Source organism: Artemia sp. Qi Xiang Cuo, chromosome 9 (genome assembly GCF_049724085.1).
Source record: "Artemia sp. Qi Xiang Cuo chromosome 9, ASM4972408v1, whole genome shotgun sequence".
Taxonomy (NCBI): Eukaryota; Metazoa; Arthropoda; class Branchiopoda; order Anostraca; family Artemiidae; genus Artemia; species Artemia sp. Qi Xiang Cuo.
In genome coordinates this window covers 30097996-30123660 of record NC_142802.1, presented here as the reverse complement: position 1 = coordinate 30123660, position 25665 = coordinate 30097996, and the positions used below count along the sequence as shown (strand labels likewise).

Here is a 25665-nt window from a genome sequence, read left to right as displayed (position 1 = left end):
ATTCTCCCCGTGCAAAATCCTCCCAGCAGAAAATTCATCCTCCCCTCCTCACCGGAAAAATGTATGCATACTTCCCAATAATAAATACTATACGTAAACAATGATCAAATTTTATAACTTAAAAACGATTCTCCAGGGGCTGTAGGGGGTCATTTCATCTCCAAAGACATAGTTATTGGGCTTTCAACTATGCTGAACAAAATAGATATCTCAAGATTCTGATCGCACGATTTTGGGAAAAAGTGGCGTGGGAAGCCTATTTGCCCTCCAATTTTTGGGTCACTTAAAAAGGGCACTAGAAGCTTTAATTTCCATTAGAACGAGCCCTCTATCGAACAAAAGCCAAACTTCACAGCAAAGAGTAAGGAGCTAGGGAGGTGACAGCCCCCTTCATATAAAGAATGATCTATACGAATAGGTTTCAAATCTGTTCCTTGCTTTCAGTTGAAAAGCTCCTTTTCTTATTTAATTTCTTATTGTTTTCCAAATTATACCCAGGCCTAACCAAAATGTAATTTGAGGTACCGGTCCCTCAAGTCCCTGGTTAATTTCTTTTAAAATGTGTAAATCAACAATTGTACGTTGATTAGTACCGTCCAACGTTTAAATTTGCAAATTTCAATTTTGTACAAAATTTGAATATACTTAAAAAATTAGCGATGAATAGCAATTTTGGTAAAAATTCCTTGTTAATATTACTACTAAAGAATTTCGCTTGGACGCAAAGGAGTATTATTGTTTGTATGGATGGAAATTATGTGAGGCCTTAGATCTTCTACATAACTGAAGCCATTATAACCTCTACAAATAGTATTTTCCCATCGATAAATACAGTACATATATTTATTAGAATACATTGAAGCACTTCATATAAATAGAAAAATATTACCAAATAGTTCCTAGCAGCTGTTTAACTGCGTCATCGATCACATTTTGAACGAGAAACCCTGTATCCATCCCTTCGGAATAAGTTGCGCCAGGAGGAATTCGTCTGATTTTGGTTCTACCCACAATGTAGCCGTTCTTAGTAAATATCTCGACCGATTAAGTCTGCAATCGATATGATCTCGTCAGCTTCCTTCGCAGTTGGGATGTAAGTACACTAGATGAAAACGAAGATCATGCCCATAGAAAAGACAGCATCGGCGTCACCCTTAACTGTTGTGATCAACGGCCAAGCTGTTGACGTGGTAAGGCAGTTCACCTTTCTCGGATCAATTATATCATCAAATGGCACACTCGACGCCGAAATCTCAGCGATCAGCCAAGACAAACTCTATATTCGGACGGCTCTGTGGAGCAGTCTTCCACAAACCGCAAATTAGTCGCCTTACAAAAGCCCGTATCTACAACGCCACAGTCTCATCATGATGTACTCTTATGAGACATGGCCGATAACCCAGACACAACTAAGAAAGGTCTATGCCATCCAAACTATAAACCTGCGTCGAGTTGAAGGCTTCAAATGGTATGACAAGATCCGCAATACTGAGATCCTGATGACCTTCAAGTTGGTGAACCTCTCCTCCCATGTAGAAGCTCGTTCTCTAAGATGGTACGGACACTTATTCCGCCTCCCGCCAACTACCCCTGCAAGGATCATATCGGACTTCAATCCCTCGATTGTCTGGAGACGTCCTCGAGGGAGGCCGCGCACCAGATGGGCTGATGTTATAAATCAACGCCTCCTAAACCGCAAAATCGATCCAAATGAGGCCTCCTTAGCGCTGGACAGGGCGGCTTGGAGAAGACTGACAGCGCTGTCAACCAGTTCCCTCTACGCTGGCGACCCTGCTGAGCAAGAGCGATAAGTCAAAAGTATTTGCCACCCCAAAAAATTTCCTGACGGGGTTAATGATGGACTGCCTTGCCTTTTCTACCTCTGTGCTGGTAGATATGGGAATGTAACTTTTTAGCTGTATATAGGAATATTTTAATAAATTCCTACTCTCCCCTACCTCTTTCAACATTTATCTGAAGCCTCATGAAGAGTAAGCAGTTTGTCCATTAAAATATACTTTTTAGGAATCTATCCTACCCCCACCTAAACAATGACTCATCCCTCCTCATCATAGCTGATACGCAATTACAGATCACCAAACGTAGCCTAATTTCATTACAAATAAAATGAATCAACTTGGTTGAATCCAGTACTGCCACTGTGTGGCATTACTTGTTTTCCAACGGGGAAGCGTAAAATATAGTTATTGATACTTTTAAATCAATTAGCTGCTCAAAATTTTAAATTGCTGGCAATTTCGTCCTCTTTAAGGTAAGTAGTAGTTTGGTGCCCTAAAATGGCAGAAAACTAGACTTTCCCTGGTCCAATCTGTGTGGTCACTTAAGAAAGAGCTTTAATTATACGTTGGAATTAGCTCCCTCCCAATGATCTTGGACCCTCAGCTTCATACGATCACCCCTGGTAAAGAAACAAAACAAACAAACATGCATCGACGATGTTTCTTCTGAAAAAAAATATGCGAAATTCCACATTTTGAAGATTGGAGCTTGAAACTTCTACGTAGGGTTCTCTGATATGATGCATCTAATAAAAGGATTTTCAATAAGATCGCGTGCTTTTTGGGGGCTGTTTCCCCCTTTTTTCAAAAAACAGGCAAATTTTCTCCGATTTTTGGATTTATCTGAGTAACAATAAACTGAAAGAATTTTATATATTTAGAAACAGCATAAAAAGTCTATACTGCTGGTGTAGCAATTGTCATGAGAATTCCAATTTTGGTTTTGGTGAATATTGGCCAAAGTAACTTTTTTCTTCCAGTTTTTTATCACAGACTATTTGATAAGATTCTCTTGTGACGAAATTTGCTTTAACCTGTTCATTTTTTTAGTAGAATAGGGTAATAAAAAAGAAAGGGGGTCAATTTGAAAGCTGGATGGTTAAGTTTAAATTTTGCTTTTCTTTCGCTATTCAATTGTTTTTTTAATATCTGAATATATAAGAGATTCAAGTCCGAGGGGGAGAATTATCCTGTTATTAAAGAGGTACATTTTACATGACCGTTATAAAAATCAAAACGTGGTATCTATGCAGGCAGGATGATTTTTTAGTATCTCTACTGTTTCTGTAAACTATTCTAAGGCATAGGAAATTGCACAAAGATAAGTCTACATCTATTACAATCTCAAAAGTAATAAATCGTTCTGTAATTTTGGTTTGAGTTTGATTTTCTTTCAAGATTAAATGCATAATGATTAAATATATTATTGATTAAATAAATTGATTAATTTATTTAATAATTTGATCAAGGATTCCTTTGCCAGGAATCCTTGTCGTTTGAAATTTACTATATTTTGTTTCATTTTGCATGCAATTTAATTGCTCTTTTATTTGAGAGTTTTTTTCCTGAAATTATTTAAAAATAAAGTTATTCTTATGAAAAAAATATTCTGAAATATATTCCCTGTCACCCGACCACCACTGCTATTTTGGCGTCTGCCCCCCTCCCGGAAAATTTTCTGCCGGCGCCCTTGACATGACCCCATAGTGTCTGGGGAAAGGGCTGAAGTCACGCAATTTGCCCATTGTTTACAAATAGCATTTTTTATTGAGATATACACGGACATTTTTTGGAAGAAGAAATTTTCCAGGTGGGAATTTGCACGGGGAGGGAATTTCCTGGCATGATTTGAAAAACATTCAAAAATTAAATAAAAAAACAAGTATTTTTAATGAAAGTAAAGACCGACATTAAAACTTAAAATGAACGGAAATTATTCTCGCTCTTAACGCTTAAGCTTGACTTTTTTGTCAAATTTTTTAACTAAGACAGCTCAAACCCAAAGACGGTTGAATTTTAATGAGAAATATTTTTTAAGAACTTGAGGGTTGATCAAGGGGCATCGCCCCTCCCCCTCATATACACAACAATTTCTGTTCGTTTTAAGTTTGAATGTCATTTCTCACTTTCAATAAAAAAAAATATTGTTTTTTTATAATTTAATAACGTACATAGAGACCACGGAAATGATAATCTAATCTAGAAGAAAGTCAAAACAGGATATAAAAACACCTGGAATACCTCACAATGATATATAGTGAAAGAAAACTATCTCGAATTGAACTAAAGAAGTATTGGTAAGCCTGCCAATCGCTTGAGCCTGGTAAGTACCTCAAGCTATTGGCTCCAGCCTCTTTATAACAGAGGTTTTTTTTTACTGAGGGTAGACAAAAGGTGGGAAAAGTGTACTAATGGCAAATAGTTCAGTGACGAGACTAGCAATGTCTTATCAAGTAGGCCTGTTTTGTCGCACCGTGAAGAAATAAAAAGGTTAGAAAATCTTTTCCCAACCACATTGTTCTTTTGCATAAGAAATATATCGCAAAATAACCTTCTTAATCGTTATATTCCAAAGACAGATAGTTTAAATTTAATTAGTTTATTGTTTTATACAATGGTACATGGCTACAACTGCAAAAGTTAATGAAATGGATCTAAAGGTAATCACTAAAATGTTGCTTTGAATATTTGTCCCACCATCTACTGTGAGTATAATATTCATGAAGACTTAAATCTATCCAATCATCCTTGTCAAGAGTTTTGTAAACTGGCTCATCGTAAAGCTTACCAACCTACAAGGGAAAAACGACACACTGAAAACTAACATTTATAAAAAGCCGAAAATAATAAAACTAATTTCAAAATAGATAAAAATTATATTTAAGGAGCTTTTAACATCTAAGATAACAACAACAAAAAGAGTAATGCACTTGGTGGATTGATGGCCTTCGTGGATTAGTTTTTGGATTGACCTTTGATGGCCTCTCGATTCGCTTGGGCATTCTGCCTTCAAAATTAATATTCATATCCCCCCCCCCTGCACACTATCATAAACTAAGTAGACTGGATTCAATATTTTAATACAGTTCCAAGCACCTTTTTTGTTCTCAAGACATCTGAAGGTTTTTGATCCTTCCAAAATTCATTGTCACCTTTGCAGAATTAGTTTTGATATTAGAGTTTATGTTCTCAAAATTGTTTTTGCTGTACTTCAGAGGCATAAAAGGGATTTGTTTATTGATAGCTGCAAAAAAAGGCAAAGTTTGATTTTAGTTGCAATTTCTTTTCTTACTCGCCTGTAAAAATCTATATTGTCTAATGCAATTCATTTGAGTTTCCACTGACAACAAGTATGTAAGATTGAGGCATTTCTTTTTTATTCCTTGTAATTGAGAGGATAAAGGGTATATACAAAAGCAAGCTACAGATCTATAGATACAGATGCTAGATATTAACCACGAATCAAAAGAGCTAAGAATCTCCTTTTACATTCATTATAGATGCAGCCAGAATGAATAATTGAATAATTTGAACAGTAAATGAATAATTTGAACAGAAATGACTACAAGTTAAAAACAATATTGACAAACCTTTGCTTTGCCAAGAAATAGTAACGATGACAGTACACTGAAGGTGTAATACTACTACTATTATATTTTTTTCATTGCCCTAACAAATCAAATAGCAGAATTTTATTTTGAAGTAGGTCAAAAGTAAAGCAGGACATCCAAGCCTGTAAGTGAAAGTTGAGTCATAATAGGGCTCAAATGACTGACAAGTTATAGCTGGTGACTCACAAGTGAAACTCCAAAGGAGAAATAAACAATTATAAGAGCAAAACAAAGTTACATGCCAAGTTTTTATAAAACTGGCAAATCAACTTTACCCCACAGAAGAATCCAAAAATGGGGGAGAAGGGATAAAGGTGGAACTCTCCCCCATCCCAAAACTGGCCAAGAAAACCTCCAGAAATAATTGCATAGTTATTTATGCTAAAAAGAATCTCTGTTTTTGACTCACTCTAGCCGAAAAATAACCTATGACACCTCTCTGCCTCCTAAGGATCAAATCTGTATATATTAGAACAGACAATGGCAAAAGCTTTTAGTAGTGTGAACACAAACCTGCCAGTTTGGAACATTTGCCATCAGTTTTGATTCTTCATCTCTTATTTTTCTTAGATGCTTTAAGTACCTAAAGAAATAAAAAAAACATTATATGAGAGTGAATAGTTGTTGATTGGATTAACTTGGCAAATCACCTGCAAAGAACATATTACAGAAACTGAAAATAGTGAGAGTCATTGCAATATGGAAAATACTTCAAAAAATACTTGAAAATAAAGGGGAAATTGGAAAACGTAAGCCTATAAATACATTTTGCTCTGATATTCCCTCTCTCTCCTCCCCCCAAAATTTCTGTTCTGTGATTGTATAAGAGTAATATTAATAGCGGCAAAAAAGAATAATTTTTGATCATTTTGCAGTATTAATCATATATAGCTACAAACAAGAGAAATTTCACAGGATTGGTGCAAGTAACTAAACAAGATAATATGGGACTAAAAACATTTTTTTACATAGAAAAGCAGAGAGCTAGGACTCCACTGGATCGGTTCCTAACTTATGTTACCGTGAATCTATTTTCAGAAAGCAGGGCTTAAGGCCATAAACAATTTTATCCAGGTTAGTTCTATCATGAATAATAAGAGCCTAATTAGGCTGGTAATAACAATAACAATACTGATTGTCATAGATTGAATAAAAATGAAGTTTTTTTTTCAGTAAATCTACCATTTTCATCAGACAATAAAAAAGGACTAAGGCAAGTTGCTATCTTTTTGATTAGTACAAGAATTTAATTCACTGCCAAGAAAATTTGAGCTTGAACATACACTTCTGATAAGCACTACTCCCCCTTTCAAACCAAATAAACCGTTACAAGCACAAACTTAAATCTAGAATAGATCACAGCATAAAATAAATACAGTAAAATCATTGAACTTCTTCCACCAAAAAAATTTCAATGGTCTTTTATACCAAACAAACTTCACATTTTATCAACTTATTTGGCAGCTCTGTATGACAATGTCTTTAGGAAATTAGTTAAAATGACCCTAATTTTTCAGTGGGTTTTCCAAAAATTAATAAAATCATTTACTCGACTTAAAAAATCTTACAATGTCTGCTTTCTCACTAACCGTATTTATTTATTATTATTATTTTAATCAAGCAAAATAAATCAATACCATCATTTCAAAGTTATGTGCTTAGTTACTCACGCTCGGTCCTGTTCAGCCACCAGCATAGGCAATACTGCTAAATGTGAACTATGCATTTCCACAAAATCCCTATTCATTCTCTTTTTACCTTGAAAATAATACCAAGCAGAAGCTGCTGTTATCCCAATATAACCTAGGATGATTTGATACCCTAGAATAGAGAAAAAATTACTGCCAGATAAAAACAGTTAAATTTGGCACTAAATTAAATTATGTTGTTTTCCTTCTGAATAGTCAGAAATATTCATTAAAAAATTATTTTGAGCTTATCAAAGCATCAAAAAGTCTTATAAAAATAAGCAGCAGGACCCTCACAGCTCAAGAAGGACCTTGTCAAGGAAGTAATTCTGGCAATACCACTGGGACTTTTAAGGGGGAATATAATTCTGTTTTGTGCTATTGAAGTGTACTAAAAGACCAGAAACTTTCAAATAAGCAGTTCTTGAACATTTATTTAATCTTCCAACTTGTAATATAATCTTTCATCAGACAGAATGATTGATGATTATATTTGACTGCTACAAAGTGTGAGAGAGAACAAAACTAGAACCTTGCAGAATAAAGAAAATATGGACACTCAACCATAAACAAGTTTGAAATAAATACGTTTTTAGAAAAGTCAACATACTGCAGCTTACTTAGCAAATGCAAAAATTTATTGCTTTTGTTTAAGGTAAAAGTTTTGAGTTTAGTTAATTTGACCTAGGTTACATTTGAAATTTTAAAATGACATATTTTATAATTCTTTGGGAATCAGATATCAGAATACACCTTGGACATACTCAATAGCACAATACGACAGCAGTCACCCTATCTTGTGTTTGTGCTTTATCCTATTGGACTTGCTTTTAACTATAAGTTTAGAAAATTTTCAAATTTAGAAACACACTTTAGTACTATTTCAAAAAAAAACCCATAGTATATATTCCAAAAATCTAGTCATTTTTGTCAATAGAACAGAGACTGTTAAGTTATGACGCAAATTCAGAAATTGTATACATAGTCCTAATGCTATAAAAATTACTTGACTATGGACATAAGCAATTACGATTACGATTTGGGGGGGAGTCTTGGGACACAAGCTGATCTAACCAAAAATAAGCACCAAACGTTTTGGCTCCAATCTACCTAGACACTTTTGTACTACAGTGTTCAAACTAAATCACTACAAGTACTAAACTTTGTAATGTAAAATTATAGACTCACTGACAATTATGGATACCAAATCATAGGCTGTAATAACAAACAAATTAAAGAGATCCAATACCTTAAAATTATTTGCAAGCCTCTGCATTAGCTGACTGTTTCAAAGCCAAAGGGTCCATTAGCAAATTCCCCTAGGTGATTAGCCACAAATAAAAGCTATTGACGGTCTGGGATTTGACCATGAAGTTTGATTGAAAAGACACTGAAGTTTTACATCCTCTGTGTCAACAAGGTTTTTAATAAAAGCAGGTAGCACCACAGGATACTCCCAAAGCTTCCAATTGGTTCAAACGCAAGTTTCATTTGAACTGATTTTAAGCATTTTCCTTTAGGGACTGCCCTTTCCCAAACTTAAAGAAAAATTCTGCTCCATTTAATAATAATAAAATAAAAATTCACAAACTGAATATATCTATCTCTGGCACCAAAGAAGCTAAAGTGTTTTTCTGAGATTCTGAGAAAGTAGGTATCAGGTTTTAGTTTTCTGTCATTTATTCAGATCTCTTATCCAAGCTCTACAATTTCTGGCGAGGCCACCCAATCAATTCTAAATAGCTTGGTCATTTAAATTTGAAAAGTTTATTTTGGAAAAGATTCCCTTAATAATAACTGTAAGTAACAAAATACAATTTTTGGACGTTGTTGGGGGTAATAAAAAGGTAGTACATTCTCAAATGAGACAGAAAGAGACACGGGACTTATCTAATAACTTATCTCCAACATCATGGAAAATGGCCAGGAGAACTTTCAGGGACTGTTAAGGTGACTTCAAATTTTATTTTTTGTGGAAGAAATTAAGGGGGCATAAGAACAAATTTCTTTTTCAGTTGCATAAAAGTGTTTGCACAGGTCCCCAAGGGAGACTTTTTTTCCATTGTGAGGTGTGGCATGAAAATAAGGCCATGAATTTTGTGTCTCTGAATGGCTTGAAAATTACACCCATAAGCTCTTGGGCCAGACGGACTTGTATGAGGAAAAAACTGGATGTCTCAGTAGGTATTTTGCGAAATGGAAGAAAGTGCAGCAGATTTTCAATTTATCAGTATTCATAAGAATCCAGAAGGGTGCAATGCAGAGGATGGGGGGAGAGCAATAGTGTTGTACACCATTGCATGATAACGGCAATTGAAATGAAGCTTAGCAGAGACTATAGAAACATATGAAACTGATATGCAGCATTTGATGCCTTTTATTAGGAGATGTCCAGTGTGAGAAATAATATTTCCAATGGGAATACCAACGTAAATGATTTGGTCATAAGAGCAGATCTTTGAATTCCCAATTACAGTTTCATGAGGAAGCAGGCCTTTTCAGTTAAAAAGCACAATGTTGGACTTTTCAGCATTAAGTTTGAGACCAGATTTTAAGTATTCTGCTTCCTGTTTTTGGAAAGTTTTAAAAATTTTGTCCAAAGTTTGACTGATGTTAAATATGTCATCAGCATAAATGACTGAGGAGATATCGGGGCCAGACAGAATGCATGGCATCTCACTGGTCGTGAGTTTCGAGGACATAGTTATTGAAATAACAAGGAGAGGCAACTGCACCTTGCCTGGCTCCTCTTTTAACTGGTACAGTTCTACCCAGTGGCTTTGCCATTACGTCTTGCTTAGAGGGATTTTAAGATGGACTCAAGCACAGACTCAAGGGTGGGGCAGCGGGGGAGATCGCTCTCCCCCCCCCCCAAAAAAAAAAGAAATTGTTAAGACTTTCCAAAATTATAATATCGAGTACTAAGAATTTATATTGTAGAAATAAGATCTGAAAAATATCCATCATTTTCAAATTTCACCACTCACAGGAAAATCATTCATAAACAGTCAGTGCTATGAATGTAAGAATGAAACGTTTCTGTGAAGTGCCAAAAAACCCAGTGGAGGGTAAACCATGAGCAAGGAGGTTGGATGGTGATGGTGACAGTCTTGTAACCAGAGATGACACCCCTTCTGATTTAACACACTTTCTAGTGATTTTCCATATTACCTAAACAAAAAAATCACTAAATAAGCACATAAATCACTAGATTATCAAAGAAAATCAGCAAATCAACCAAAAATTCACTAAATCTGGTGATGTTTTCCCCCAACCAGGGGGCAACCCCGGTTGTGGCCAAATGTGAAAAATGTGAAAAATTCAAATAAATTTACTGAAGAGAAATGTGCATTCTCAGTTTAATATACATATGCTAATATTTATTCCTTGAAATATTAATTAAAGTTAAAAGACATTTAAAAGAATTTTTTGTCAGTAAAGTACAAATAATATTCTAGCTTTTAGAAAGCATACAGTTTAGAACCCTACTCATAGTAATTTCTGCTCATTTTGAGTTTGAACCTGTTATTTATTTTAATTTCTGTTTTATTTTGGGTTCATTTATTTATTGATACTGATTTGTGGTAGCTGTATGTTGTATGCTTGGTAGATCATTTAATTCTATTTTTGTTCATTTTTGGTTTAATGGAGATCTTTACTTTTTTTTGAAAAACTTATTTTGAGGAAAAAGTTTTTTTTAATTAATTCATCTTCGTTTTATATTGATATAGTCTTTTTCCCTGAGCCTCTTCTAAAGTTAAACATCCATCCCTTCCATAAAAACCTTAAATACCCCCTGGGCATAACTTACAGCCCTTGCCCCTAATCTCTGGGGTTTGTTTAAACCCCAAAAGCCTTGTTATATAATATTTAGACTATTTTGAATAGAATGGCTATCTCAAAATTTCTATTAGATACATTTTGGAACAATACGACGTGTGTATGTGTGGGGGGGGGAGGGGGGTAGCTGCCCTCTGATCACTTTGACTCTTGAAAAGAACACTAAAGCGCCTGATTACAGATCAGTGAACACCCTCCAAAGTTTATATGACCATGCTTTCTATAAAAACATTATATACCCCAGCGGCATAACTTAAAACCCTTGCCCTGAGGGCTGGGGGGATTTGTTATTGTCAAAGAAATACTTTCCAGACCTTTCAAATATGTTGAACAAAATGGCTATCTCAAATTTTGTTTGGAAGTGTTTGGGGAAATGATGGGCATGGGGGGGGGGACATTAGCCCTCTGATCACTTTTGGCTAATACAAAAGGCACTAATCCTCTCAATTTCCAATCGAATGAGCCCTTTTTGAAGCTTTTACGACAAAGCTTTCCATAAGAGTCTTATATACGCCAAGAGCAAAACTTACGATCACTGTACCAAGGGCTATAGGGGGAGGGTTGTCACCCTCGAAGACTTAATTTTCAAACCTTTCAATAATGTTGAACAGAATGGCCATTTCAAATAATGATTGGAAATGTTTGGGGTAATAATGGGCATGGGGGGGGGTGATTCTCCCTCCGATTACTTTCGACTATTAAAAAGGACAAAAGTCCTTTCAATTCCCAATCAATTGAGCCCTTTTTGAAGTTTTTACAACAACACTTTCTATAAAAACTCTATGAAAGAACTAATTTCCAGATTTTTCATCTACGTTGAACAAAATGGCTATCTAAAAAATTTTATTGATGTGTTTGGGGAAATGGTGAGTGTGAGGGAGGGGTTATTTGCCATCCAATCACTTTTGACTATTAAAAAGGGCACTAGCTCTTTCAATTTCCAATTGAATGAGCCCTTTTTGAATTTTTCCAACAACAGTATCTATAAAAACCTTATATGCCCCCAGGGCTTAACTTACAACCTTTGCCCTGAGGGGCGTGGGGGATTGTCATCCTCAAAGACATAATTTCCAGAACTTTCAACTATGTTGAACAAAATGGATATCTAAAAATTTTGATTGCTTGTGTTTGGGAAAATGGTGGGCGTGAGAGGGGGTTAGTTGCCCTCCAATCACTTTCCACTATTAAAAAGGGCACTAGCCCTTTCAATTTCCAATCAAATGAGCCCTTTTTTGAAGTTTTTACAACAATACTTTCTATAAAAACATTATTTACCCCCAGGGCATAACTTAGAACCCTTGCCCTAAGGGCTGTGGGGGGGGGGGGGTGTCATCCTCAAAGACCTAATTTCCAGAACTTTCAACTATGTTGAAGAAAATGTCTATCTCAAAATTTTGATTGGATGTGTTTTGGGAAATGGCATTGTAGGTATGTTTTGTAGGCATGAGAGGGGGGGGAGTTGCCCTCTAATCACTTTTGGCTACTAAAAAGGGCACAAGCCCTTCCATTTTGTCAATTTTTCTATATGGAATAGCAGATGGGATGAATAAGTTTCACTATGTTTTAAGTTTCATTTCTACTTTGTATAGCAAGTAGTTACTATTTATCTATGGTTATAATCTATATTTTATTTCTCTTACTTGATAGTTTGTACTATAATTTCTAAAAAAATTTCTAATTATACTAGTTTAAAGTGCATTACCAAGTTGTGGGTGGGGTTGAAATCTGCAGAGTGAGTTACATTGCAACAGCCTCTACCAGCTATTTCTCAAAACTTTCATCATAAAGAGTTTTTCAGGAACAAGACTGGCCAAACTTACTCTGACCTTACAAGGTTTCTAACGCTTTGGGGTCATTCTTTCGACCTATAAACTATTTGTTCTGACTCTGAGAGAGACAAAACTGAAAAAAAAAATCCTTTTCAGCTTGGCAAACAGGAGGACCTAGATTTCAAATAATGATAATGAATTCAGCCATTTGATTGCAGTAAATAAGGAGCCAGAGTAAGAAAACGCATTGTTTTAAGTAAGGAGCACATTTTAAAAGTAACAGTGACTAACTTAAGCTGCTGGAGCCTGGGCAGGCCAACTTGACTCATCTCAGCATGTGCCTACCATCATCTCTTTCTCTTTCCCCTTCATTTTGCTAATTATTTTAAAGAAAAGTTGTTAGCATCATTTAGCTTATTCTTGCCAGCTTAAAAAAGAAACTGGGCTTGTTGAGTATTAAAAGAGCTGTAAAAATAATTTTAAATACAAATTATGTGCCCTATTTAACTGATTCATGTTGACATAAACAAGTTTGATACACTTTTATTGATAAATAATGAAGTTGAGATATTTCTTCTCCTTTAATGCCATAGCTAAAAACGTTCATTTTGGCCAAATAAAAATATACTTTATCTCTTCAACCCCCAGTTTTCTTCCACCTCTGACTTTAAAAATGGTTCTATCAAAAAGGTGTCCAAACATAAGTTTTAGGTTTCATGCTCTTGAACATTTAAAAAAATTTTAATGGATTGTTTATCCCTTGTATTAAGGGAGCAATAGCAGATTTTGTGCTTTTGAAAAAGACGTTCCTATTTCTACCACTTTAGTCCAACTTTAGTCATTAACAAACTCAATAAAGATTTTCTTCCTTTAGATTTGTAGAGATTTGAGCAAAATCCAAATAACACCACACAAAATAACACCACTATTGTCTTCATAAGAAGTAATACAATCACTATTTATTTAATTAGCATTTTGATTATATTGGTGGTATCACAATAGGCCTTACTGTGGCCTATGTGCTCTCTCCCAAGAGAGACCACTAGGTTTGATTATATTTTGCCATAATTATTTTTTTAATGTATTTTACATTGTGTAAAATATCAAGGTTGATAAACTTTTTGGAAATGAAAAAAACCTGGCAAATTAGATCAAATAGGCTTTTTCACACATGATGGACCCCCAACTAGGTTTTACACTTGGTTTTAGCTTCCCCTTGTGCTATGTTACATCGATAGTAAAACCGGCCTTAACACACCTATTTTGAACGAAATTCTAGATGGAGGGGTGATGTCCCACTTTTCTCTCCTAACAAGGTTGCCCCTCCCAATTCAAGGCTCTGGATCTGTGCCTGCTTTTATATGGATCAATTTGATGGACTTTGTATTAAGGAGCCCAGGAAAGGCAATGGCAAACATGGAATCAAATGGGAAGTAAAACCCTTCCTAGATTTTAATTATTCTGATGATTTAAGCATCCTAGATGAAAGTATGAGCAAAATGAATGAACTTTTAGAGGTTTTGCAAGTTCAGGGTGCTGGAATAGGTTTGAAAATCAATATTAAGAAGACTAAGTCACTATGACTAGGAATTAGGCTAGTCAGAGCCTAAAACCTACAGTATCATTGGTTTATATAGTTTCACTACAAACAAGAGTTTGAATACTGCCTCCTTCCTTAACTATAAATAAAATCCAAAAGCCAACTTTCTTTTCCAGTTCTTACAGCATTGAAAACAAAAATAAAATTACAGTTAAATAAATTCTTCAAATGATGGATCAAATGATTTCAACAATTAATATCATTATACATCAAATATTCCATTTGATGTTGTTTATACTTTCCAAGACTGTTCAAGATGCACATAGTTTTCAGTAAAGCACCAATGATATAGTAGGCTATGTAGTTCTACAGTGAATGAAGGAGGCGAAACTCAAACTCTTCTGTGAGGTGATTTCGGTTTATTTCTGAATTGATTTGCATATTCAATAAAATGTTCCATCGTTTTAAGATAAATTACTTAGTTGCTGTTAGTATTTATTTCAATTTTGTTTGCATGGATTCTTCATTTAATTTCTGTTTGTTTTAAATTTCATTTATATTTCAATAGCAAAATATTTTTTTTTGTTTTAAGCTTGATTTTCATATTCAATCTAAGCATTACTTGCTTTAAGATCTTTTAATTTATTTATAATATTACTAGTTGTATGTTATTTGCTATGATTGTTTATTTAATTTCTGTTTGTTTTGGGTTTCATTTATTCTTTAATAGTAATTTCTGGTTGTTTTGAGTTTTAATTTTAACAGGTATTTGTTTATGCTGAGTTTAAGTTTAAAATAGCCTTTACTTTTCTTTGAAAAACTTAATTTTTTGGAATCTTTTTTTAATTAATTTTTGTTTGTTTTTGATTGCAAAAAGTTTCAAGTTTTTAAAAATTCCTTATTTCAAAATCAAACTTTTAAAAATAAAATCAAATGTTCATCTAAGTATCAAAACTGCTATCAAAGTGAAAAATGGGTTTGTGTCAATCTTGGAGTTTTTATTATCTGATGTTTGAACTATTTTTTACAAAAATGCTATCTCAAAATTTTATCAGCTGGGTTTGGGGAAAAAATGGCATGGGGAGGAGGCTAGGGACCCTCTGATCTCTTTTGACTATTAAAAATTGAACTAGAACTTTCAATTTCCATTCAAATCAGCCCTCTCTGAAGTTTATGAGAGCATCCCTTCCATAAGAACTATATATGTCCCCAGGGCATTACTTGCAATGCCTGCCCCTGGGCACTGGGTGGTTATTTCGACACCGGTTTTTTTTTTTTTATCTTACCTTTCAACTATTTTTAAAAAAATGGCTATCTCAAAATTTTTATAGGATGCATGTGGGGGAAAAGGGGCATGGGGGGATAGTTACCCTCTGATCTCTTTTGAATCTTAAAAACTGTAGAACTTTCAATTTCTAATCAAATGAGCCCTCTCTGAAGTTCATATGAGCAGTCCTTCCAAAACAGCTGTATTATGCACCCCAGGCATAACTTACAATGCCTACCCTGGGCACTGACAGATTGTGTTGACCCTGGAGTTTTCGTTATATGATCTTTAAACCATATTGAAAAAAAATGGCTCTCTCAAAGTTCTTATTGGATGCGTTTGAGGAAAATAGGGTGTGGAGATGGGGGGGGGGGAGCAGTTGCCCTCCAATCTCTTTTGACTCTTATAGAGTGAACAAGAACTTTCAATTTCCAATCATATGAGCCCTCTCCAAAGTTTATACAAGCATCCCTTCCATAAGAACTATATATGCCCCCAGAGTATTGCTTATGATGCCTGCCTCTGGGCCCTGGGGGGTTGTGTCAACCCCAGAGTTTTCATTATATGATCTTTGAACTATTTTTTTTTTTAAATGGCTATCTCAAAGTTCTTATCAGATGGGTTTGAGGAAAAAGAGCATGGTGGGGTGGGGCTAGTTACCCTCCAATATCTTTTGACTCTTTAAAAGTGAACCAGAACTTTCAATTTCCAATCCAATGAGCCCTCTCCAAAGTTTATACAAGCATACCCTCCATAAGAACCATACATGCCCCCAGAACAATACTTACAACACCTAGCCTGGGTCCTGGGGGTTGCATTGACAAAGGAGTTTTTCTTATCTGACCTTTGAACTATTTTTATTGAAATGGCTAGGCTACCTCAAATTTTTATCAGATGTATTTGGGGAAAGAGGGTTTGGGGGGGGGAGCTAGTTGCCCTCCAATCACTTTTGACTGTTAAAAAGGGCACTAGAACTCTTGATTTCCAATTGAATGAGCCCCCTTTGAAGTTTATATGATGGCCCCTTCTATATGAAGTGTCTCTGGGAAAAAAATAAATTGGAGTGTGGGGGGGAGGCTAGCTGCCCTCCAATCACTTTTGACTCTTAAAAAGTGAATTACAACTTTCAATTTCTAATCAAATTAGCCCTCTATGAAGTTTATACGAGCATCCCTTCCATAACAACCGTATATGCCCCCAGGGCATAACTTACAACGCCTAATCTTCGGCCCTGGGGGGCTGTGTCGACACTGGAGTTTTTGTTATCTGAACTTTGAACTATTTTTAACAAAATATTCATCTCAAAATTTGTTATCTGATGCACTTAGGGTGTGGAGGGGGGGGGCTAGACTCTTAAAAAGTGAACAAGAACTTTCAATTTCCAATCAAATGAGCCTTGTCCAAAGTTTATATGGGCATCCCTTAGCTAAGCTCTCACTTCAATGACAAGATTATCAAGGTGTGAAAAGACAATGTTCTTTTTTTACAAAGTCAAAGAAAAACAAAAAACTATGCAAAAAACACATGTTCTAGCCTCCATTTTTTAGGATTTTTCTGCAAGTTCTGCTTTTTTTTACATGATCTTGTCTTTTTATTACACTGTCTAGTTTTCTATGTTTTTCTTAAATTTGTTCAAAATAAGCACCATTTTTTTCATTGAACCTAAAATAAAAGTCTGTAAATAAGTGGTTGTTCAAACTAACACAAAGCATGGCTAACTTAGAACAAAATAGGAACTTAATGAACAGTCCATAATAACATCCTTCAAAGTTGAGTGAAGTGTGGGTAACTTTGAACACAATTTTCCATAAAAAAAATATGACTACATGAGAGAAGATAGGAAAAACCTGTAATGTCCACCCTCTTTAGCAGTCAGAAATACATATAATTTTCTTTCTAGGTTGTTATGTTACCATTTAAAAAAGTTTATGCAAAATAAAAGAGAAAAAAGGTACTTTTACTTCAAAGTAACCCTATTTGATGCCTTTTTATGCTCTTCTAAATTCAATAATCAATTCTGGAGTAAATTCAATTTTAAGCCCTTAATGGGGCCCCAAAATGTAACTTATTACCGTCTATATATTTCTTAGACTGCAATGCAAAGTTAAAAAAAAATTAGGCAAGAAACAGTCAGATATAAAAATTAGCAACATAAGTCTAGAATTAGGTCTGCTGAGGAGAAAACAATTCTTACTTCATAATATGCAGAATAATTATAATTACCCCATTTCAACTACAGCTCCACTATACTTTACTCCCAGCCCTCTCCCTAATGTGCAAATACACATAAGAAATTATATATTTCACATGCATTTTGCCATGAGTCATTCTTGTTTCAACCAATGTACCTATAAATTGAATCAACTTTAACAAAATCAAAATCTAGAAATGACATGGAAAATATTTAGGTTATATAGTTACAGATTAGTGTGACAAGCTTGTTAAAGCTTACCATATTTTGGTACTAATAAATAAATAAATTAGGGGAGGGGGTAAAGTAAAGTGGAGCTGTAGTCAGTATGTTTTAACTTTAATTATTCTGCATATTATGAAGTAAGAATGGTTTTCTTAACATGTTTCCTTCTCAACAGTCTTGCTTCTAGACATATACCAAATTAGCTTTTAAGCAAGCCCTTAAATAACTTATGATGTATCAGTGCTCTGTTAGCAACTAAGAAGAGGAAAATAGGATACATCACTACCCACAGAAAAATGTGATTTCTCTTGTTGTTCAAGGTTTGGGCTGTAAGCCTCCTGCTTAAGTTTTTCAACAATGGTTGATTCTAATGATGTACTCTATGGTTTGCTGTGACACCTTTTTTGAGAGGTTTCAGGCTCTTCTTTTTTAATTCTTGTAAATTTGTTTACAAAATAACACTTCACTATTGAGACTACTGAAAATAATAATTACTATTCCTAAATCAGCTACAAATGGCAACTTTCTTACAGTAGATATTTTTTTTAGAAAAACACATTTTAAAACTTTTGGTTACTATGGGCTGTCTTGAGCCCCTTTTAGGACTCAAAATGGAATTTTCCCCAGAAACAATTGTTGAACTTAGAGAGACTAAAAAGGCAGGTAAATATTTACCAAATCATATTATTGAGTTAGGAATAAAGTGAATAGGCCTACACCATTTGATGCCTTTTTTATGCTCATTACAAACATGATAATCATTTCTATTGGAAATGATTTTCAGCCCCCCCCCCTAACCTAATCTAACCCCCACCCCCATATGTGCAAATATATATCCTGGATTGACATATATAGGGGGAGGGGTTAAAATTCATTACAATAGAAATGATTGTTATATTCATAATCAGCATAAAAAAAGGCATCAAATGGTATATTCACTTTAGTTGTTACTCAATAATATGATTTGGTAAATATTTACCAAAAGACATAGCCTAGGCTAATGTGATGTACCCTATTCACTTTTTTCTTAGCTGAATTAGGCTAAATAAATATGAAAATTTACCCTAATATCTAGGGGGTAAAATAGATTTAGCTGCCAATGTAGTGTTTAGCTGTCTGACTAGGCCTACTGAGTTATCATAAACATTAGGCCTATGGGTTAAGCAAACATCTTGCATTGACTAGCCTATTACAAAGTAAAATTTTGGTTGTGATGTTTTTATTGGTATTGAACAAACTATATCCTAGGGCTATATATGGGACTATAAGAGGGGGGGCATTTGAAAGTAAAAAGATTATTAAAGGCTACCTGTTAGGGAGGAACATAAAAAGTCACAAAGTAGTGTGTTCACCTTGTCCTTGTGTCAGTAATGGAATCATGTACATTTTGAACATTATCCCTACATTTACTATAGGCTAATTGTGAATGAGCAATTAAAGATGTATGAATTGATAGGCTTTTAATCTTTCAGTAGGCTAGCCTAAGAAAACTAGCAGAGAAAAATGGTAAAATTCTACTTTAGTTACTTTTGGCTATTTTGGAAAGGGGTTGGGTTAGGAAAATGAAACTTTCAGGGATGGATGTACATGCTAAGGTTTGTCCCGGGAAGGTACTTTGAAGTACCTACCTCCACTCATCCCCCCCCTCTATATAATGGTAAATTACTGCACATTACTAGTTGTTTTTAACTCATATTTCATCCTATAGGCCTATTACTATCATAAATATAAATCACTGCTTACCTTACACAACTTCTGCTTTTAACCTTGTTCATTAAAATATATTCCAAAATCCTATTTAAATCCTAAGCCATTTAATTTTCAACCCATGCTGACTTTCTTTATGGTATATGAAACCAGCTTTGTTGTGAAGTCACACTTGCCTTATCAGAAATCCTTACCCTTAAGGGTAGCAGGCACATGCCAAACAACTCTGTTGATAAGACCATTTAAACTGTATTAATTAAGGAAAGGATTTGACAAGAGAGACCAGTAAAAATAACCTAACCCTTTTTAGAGGACAAATTATGTCATGGGAAGATGTTTTTGAAATTCCCCTTCCACCCAAACTTAAAATTTTCTAAAATTCTACTTTAGAAGCTTTTAAAATATTTCTAAAGTACTAAAAGATAGAGTACTAAAAACATCAGAATCGACTTCAGAGGACACATTATATCACGGGAAAAGGTTTTTGAAATCACCCTTCCCCAAACTCAAAATTTTCTAAAATTCTACTTTAGAAGCTTTTAAAATATTTCTAAAGTACTAAAAGATACAGTGCTAAAAACATCAGAATCGACTTCAGAGGACACGTTATATCACGGGAAGATGTTTTTGAAATCCCCCTCCCCCAAACTCAAAATTTTTCAAAATTCTACTTTAGAAGCTTTTAAAATATTTTAAATATTTCTAAAGCGCTACGACATAGAGCGCTACAAACATCAGAATCCACTTTAGAGGACAATTTATGTCATGGGAAGATGTTTTTGAAATCCCCCTTCCCCCAAACTCAAAATTTTCCAAAATTCTACTTTAGAAGCTTTTTAAATATTTTAAAGCACTAATAGATAGAGTGCTAAAAACATCAAAATCGACTCCAGAGGACACGTTATATCACGGGAAGAGGTTTTTTAAATCACCCTTCTCCCCAAACTCAAAATTTTCTAAAATTATACTTTAGAAGCTTTTTAAATATTTATAAAGTATTAAAAGATACAGTGCTAAAAACATCATAATCTACTTCAGAGGACGCGTTATATCACGGGAAGAGGTTTTTAAAATCCCCCTTCTCCCCAAACTCAAATTTTTCTAAAATTCTACTTTAGGAGCTTTTTAAATATTTCTAAAGCACTAAGACATAGAGAGGTAGAAACATCAGAATCAACTTAAGAGGACACGTTATATCACGGGACAAGGTTTTTAAAATCCCCCTAACTCAAAGTTTTCCAAAATTTTACTTTCGAAGCTTTTTTACATATTTCTAAAGCGATAAAAGAAACAGTTCTAAAAACATCCGAATCACCTTCAGAGTACTTTTTATATTATGGGACGATTCTTTTGAAATCCCCTTCCCCCCAAAAAAACAATATTCACAAATTATACTTGATTAGCTTCTTAATTATTTCTCAATATCGAATACAGATAGTGCTCACTATCTAAGACACGACTTCAGAGTCAACTGGACCTCACAGGCCGATTTGTTTGACATCCCCCCTCCCCCCAAACTCAAAATTTTTCAAAATTCTACTTTAGAAGCTTTTAAAATATTTTAAATATTTCTAAAGTGCTACGACATCGAGCGCTACAGACATCAGAATCTACTTTAGAGGACAATTTATGTCATGGGAAGATGTTTTTGAAATCCGCCGTCCCCCCAAACTCAAAATTTTCAAAAATTCTATTTTAGAAGCTTGTTAAATATTTCTAAAGCACTAATAGATAGAGTGCTAAAAACATCAAAATCGACTTCAGAGGACACGTTATATCACGGGAAGAGGTTTTTGAAATCACCCGTCACCCCAAACTCAAAATTTTCTAAAATTCTAATTTAGAAGCTTTTAAAATATTTCTAAAGAATTAATAGATAGAGTTCTACAAACATCACAATCAACTTCAGATGACAAGTTATATGACGGGAAGAGGCTTTTAAAATCCCCCTTCTCCCCAAACTCAAAATTTTATAAAATTCTACTTTAGGATCTTTTTAAATATTTCTAAAGCACTCTTAAATAGAGTGATAAAAACATCATAATAGACGAGGATATTTACATCTGTTAAGAAGTAACTATTTCAAATGCAGGAAAAACTCATACTAAGTTGACCTATATTTCCCATATATTAATAACATACTTCAATGTTATCTTTGTTCGACTATTACTGCTGTTTAAGAATGAAACAATTAATTAATGATTCAACAGATATTACGAGTTACAGCTTCAGTCTGTAAATGACAATTATTGAGATATGTCTTGCACTTTTTGTGAAATAAATTTCTGTGGTGGTATTGTTCAATTTTCTACTGTTGAGGCAGTCTTAGGGTTGTATTATAACCATGGCATGTTATTGAGAAGCAGGAATTGCGATATTTGTTGGCAGATTTGCGTAAAATATAGAAATTCGTTCCGTTGCCAGAAGTCTAGGCTTATACCTATCCGAGGTGGCCGTGAATATTCTCAGGTAAAGCGTAATTTTTCAAAATCGATCTATGACAAAACATGGATGGCTCGTTCACACCTTTCTGAGCTAGAAAATTTCCGTTTTTTGATGATTTGGCTTCAAATACCGCCTCCAAGGAAGGATTTCATGATCAACAATGTTACTTGTTGTAAACAAACCTTTGTGGATTGGAGCCAGTTCTGAAGAGAGGTTTGTATGTACATATGTCATTCAAACTTTGCTCCTTTGGGAGGAGAAGGAGTCATTGTTGAGATAGATGAAGCCAAATTTGGGAAGCGTAAATATAATAGTGGTCGGATTGTCAAGGGTAAATGGGTATTTGGTGGAATAGAGCGAGGAACTGGTAATTCATTCATGGTTTCTGTGCCGGATAGAAGTGGTGCCACGTTGTTGGGAATTATCCAAAACTGAATCCTGCCAGGGACAACAATTATCAGCGACTGTTGGAGGGCCTACGATTGCCTGGCTAGCCAGGTCTATCAGTATTTACGCGTCAACCACAGCATAAATTTTGTTGACCCTGCAACAGGTGCTCACACACAAAACATCGAAAGACACTGGCGTGACGTTCGAGACAATATACCCAGATATGGCAGAAGAGAAGAACATATGGAAGGATATCTGGCAGAGCACTATTTCAAAAAAAATATTCAATCTCCTCGAGAATGCACCATTTCATGAAATATATATCGGAGCTTTATAACCCCAACTAATTTGTTTTTTATGGGTATTATTTACTAATTAATGTTTAAAACGTTGTAACAGAAAATTTGGCAATATACTGTATCTAACCCCATTTGTTCTTAAAGCAATTCAAATGTTTTTGTACAAATAGTTTAGTGTAGCAATCTTCATTCTTTAAGCTACAAGACGTTATTAGAGTGTAACTAGGGAGGGGGAGAGAGGGGGCAGAAGGAAATATTTGACTATAGATTATTCGGTACTTGTGCATTATAAATAACCCACCACTATACACAAAATACGTTAAGTTTGGTTACGGGTAATGAAATAAAATAAAATAGTATGAAAATATAATAGTTTCGAAACAAAGTTGGGCTATATATTTGAACAGTAGTGGGTGGGGGGGGGGGTAAATAAGATCATATATTAAATATTTAACCTAACCCCGGTACCTTTTTACCTCCCTAAACCCAAAAAAAAACAGTTTAAATATTGTAAACGCAATAAGAAATCACGCTTTGCGATCCATTTGTCTAACAAATACCCGTTTGTCTGGTTTCCTTGTACAGTCTATAGCAGTGGGTTATTTATAATGCACAACTACCGAATAATCTATATTCGTTTTGAGTATTTTTTTTTGGAAACCCCTGAACATTTTGAGTTGGGTAACCACATAAAACATATTCAAATAGCTTAATCATATAATGTTGAAAAATTTTGCTTTTCTTTTTTAAATCCGAGATTTAAAATATGTAAAAAATGTTGGAACTTATATAAAAATTTTCTTTCAAGGGTGCAAAGGTTAGCTGAAAGGAGATTTGATCGCGGGGGGAGGGGGTGGGCGGGGGCGGTGGTCAGCAACCTGCTCGTGGTGCCCCTGCTTATACTAATCTAAGCTGACCATTTTGTTGCAACGTGTTGCACCGGAATAATACTCTAAAATCTGGTTGATAAATTGCATGTCTAGCATATTTGTCTGAGTTTTGTAAAAGGGGGAAACAACCCCTAAAAGTAAAAGATTTTAATAAAACTCATACCATCAAATTTGTGGTTCTTGGCGAATACCCGCCGGAAATTCCCCCGGAAAATACCTCCCCGCAGAAAATATCCCCCCCCCACGGGAAATAACCTCACGGAAAATCCCCCCTCCCCCCAAAAAATACCCCCGTGGAAAATAAGGCTTTTCAAATTATCAACCAGATTTTAGAGTATGAAGGGGGAATGGGATGAATGGTAAGGGGGATTTCTAAAACTTTGAATAACCTTTAAAATTTGTGAGTTATAGCAACGGAACCTTGCAAAATAGATCTTCTGTTTAAATGAAGTACAACAAAATTGTTTTCTGCTTCAAAACTTTGGTCAATCCCAACTTATAAGGTTTTAAATGTATGCAAATACATTTCCTAAATTTTGGAAATAAAACATTGATGTGGCTTAAAATTATGCTCAAATAACTGAAATTGCATTTTCAGAGCTAAAGCCAGAGAAAAAGAAACTGATAACTGAAAATAAAGGTATAATGTTGTTTTGTCAAAATTTCAATGGGTAATTCAAAAACATCGTCCCATGACATAAAAAACATCGTCCGGTAACATACATTGTCCTCTACCCTTGATTCTTATGTTTGTAGCGCTCTATGTATTAGATCTTTAAAAATATTAAAAAAGCGTCTAAAGTAAAATTTTTGTAAAATTTTGTTGTTGGGGGGCATGGGGATTTCTCAAACCAATTCCAATTAAATAAATTTTCAACTCAAGTAGTTTATGTTGTTTGTAGCGCTCTATGTGTTAGCGCTTTAGAAATATTTAAAAAAGCTTCTAAAGTAAAATTTTGGAAAATTTTGAGTTTGGGGAGAAGGGGGATTTTAAAAACCTCTTCCCGTGATATAACGTATCCTCTGAAGCCGATTCTGATGTTTTTAGCACTCTATGTCATAGTGCTTTAGAAATATTTAAAAAGCTCCTAAAGTAGAATTTTAGAAAATTTTGGAGTTTGGGGGAAGGGTGATTTCAAAAACCTTTTCCCGTGATATAATGTGTCCTCTGAAGTCAATTCTGATGTTTTTAGCACTCTATCTTTTAGTACTTTAGAAATATTTTAAAAGCTTCTAAAGTAGAATTTTAGAAAATTTTAAGTTTGGGTGGAAGGGGAATTTCAAAAACATCTTTCCATGACATAATTTGTCCTCTAAAAAAGATTAGGTTATTTTTACTGGTCTCTGTTGTCAAATCCTTTCCTTAATTAATACAGTTTAAATGGTCTTATCAACAGAGTTGTTTGGCATGTGCCTGCTACCCTTAAGGGTAATGATTTCTGATAAGGCAAGTGTGACATCACAACAAAGCTGGTTTCATATACCATAAAGAAAGTCAGCATGGGTTGAAAATTAAATGGCTTAGGATTTAAATAGGATTTTGGAATATATTTTAATGAACAAGGTTAAAAGCAGAAGTTGTGTAAGGTAAGCAGTGATTTATATTTATGATAGTAATATAGGATGAAATATGAGTTAAAAACAACTAGTAATGTGCAGTAATTTACCATTATATAGAGGGGGGATGAGTGGAGGTAGGTACTTCAAAGTACCTTCCCGGGACAAACCTTAGCATGTACATCCATCCCTGAAAGTTTCATTTTCCTAACCCAACCCCTTTCCAAGATAGCCAAAAGTAACTAAAGTAGAATTTTACCGAGAAAAATTACCAGTAAAGTATTGTCTCATGCGCACTCTTTTAACTTTTATTCCTTCATAGCCACCCGGAGGTGGCAGGTCCTGTTTATAGGTAACAGGCATTTTACTAAAATTTCCTTTGAAAATCTGCACTAGCACTAAATATAATCTAAAATCATTTCTTCTAATAAAATTATAAATCAACAC

The 25665-nt window shown here is 34.6% G+C and overlaps 1 protein-coding gene across 1 annotated transcript; it reads right to left on the bottom strand.

Annotated features, from left to right (window-relative positions):
• Nucleotides 1-4382: 4382 nt before the first annotated feature.
• ND-B16.6 (NADH dehydrogenase (ubiquinone) B16.6 subunit) lies at nt 4383-25648 on the bottom strand. The gene is made up of 4 exons (XM_089094457.1): nt 25491-25648; nt 7081-7231; nt 5924-5993; nt 4383-4591 (listed from the first exon to the last, which is right to left on the bottom strand). The coding sequence occupies exons 1-4, from the start codon at nt 25579-25581 to the stop codon at nt 4454-4456; spliced, it is 450 nt and encodes a 149-aa protein (XP_088950583.1). The 5' UTR covers nt 25582-25648; the 3' UTR covers nt 4383-4453.
• Between the last annotated feature and the right edge of the window lie 17 nt (nt 25649-25665).

Excerpts from the sequence above, each read along its gene's own strand:
- ND-B16.6 (XM_089094457.1), bottom strand. The coding sequence starts at position 25,581 with ATGCCTGTTACCTATAAACAGGACCTGCCACCTCCGGGTGGCTATGAA. Across the intron at positions 5,994-7,080 it reads GTGGCTGAACAGGACCGAGC|GTACTTAAAGCATCTAAGAA; the intron begins GTGAGTAACTAA and ends TTATTTCTTTAG. Across the intron at positions 4,592-5,923 it reads CAAATGTTCCAAACTGGCAG|GTTGGTAAGCTTTACGATGA; the intron begins GTTTGTGTTCAC and ends TTTCCCTTGTAG.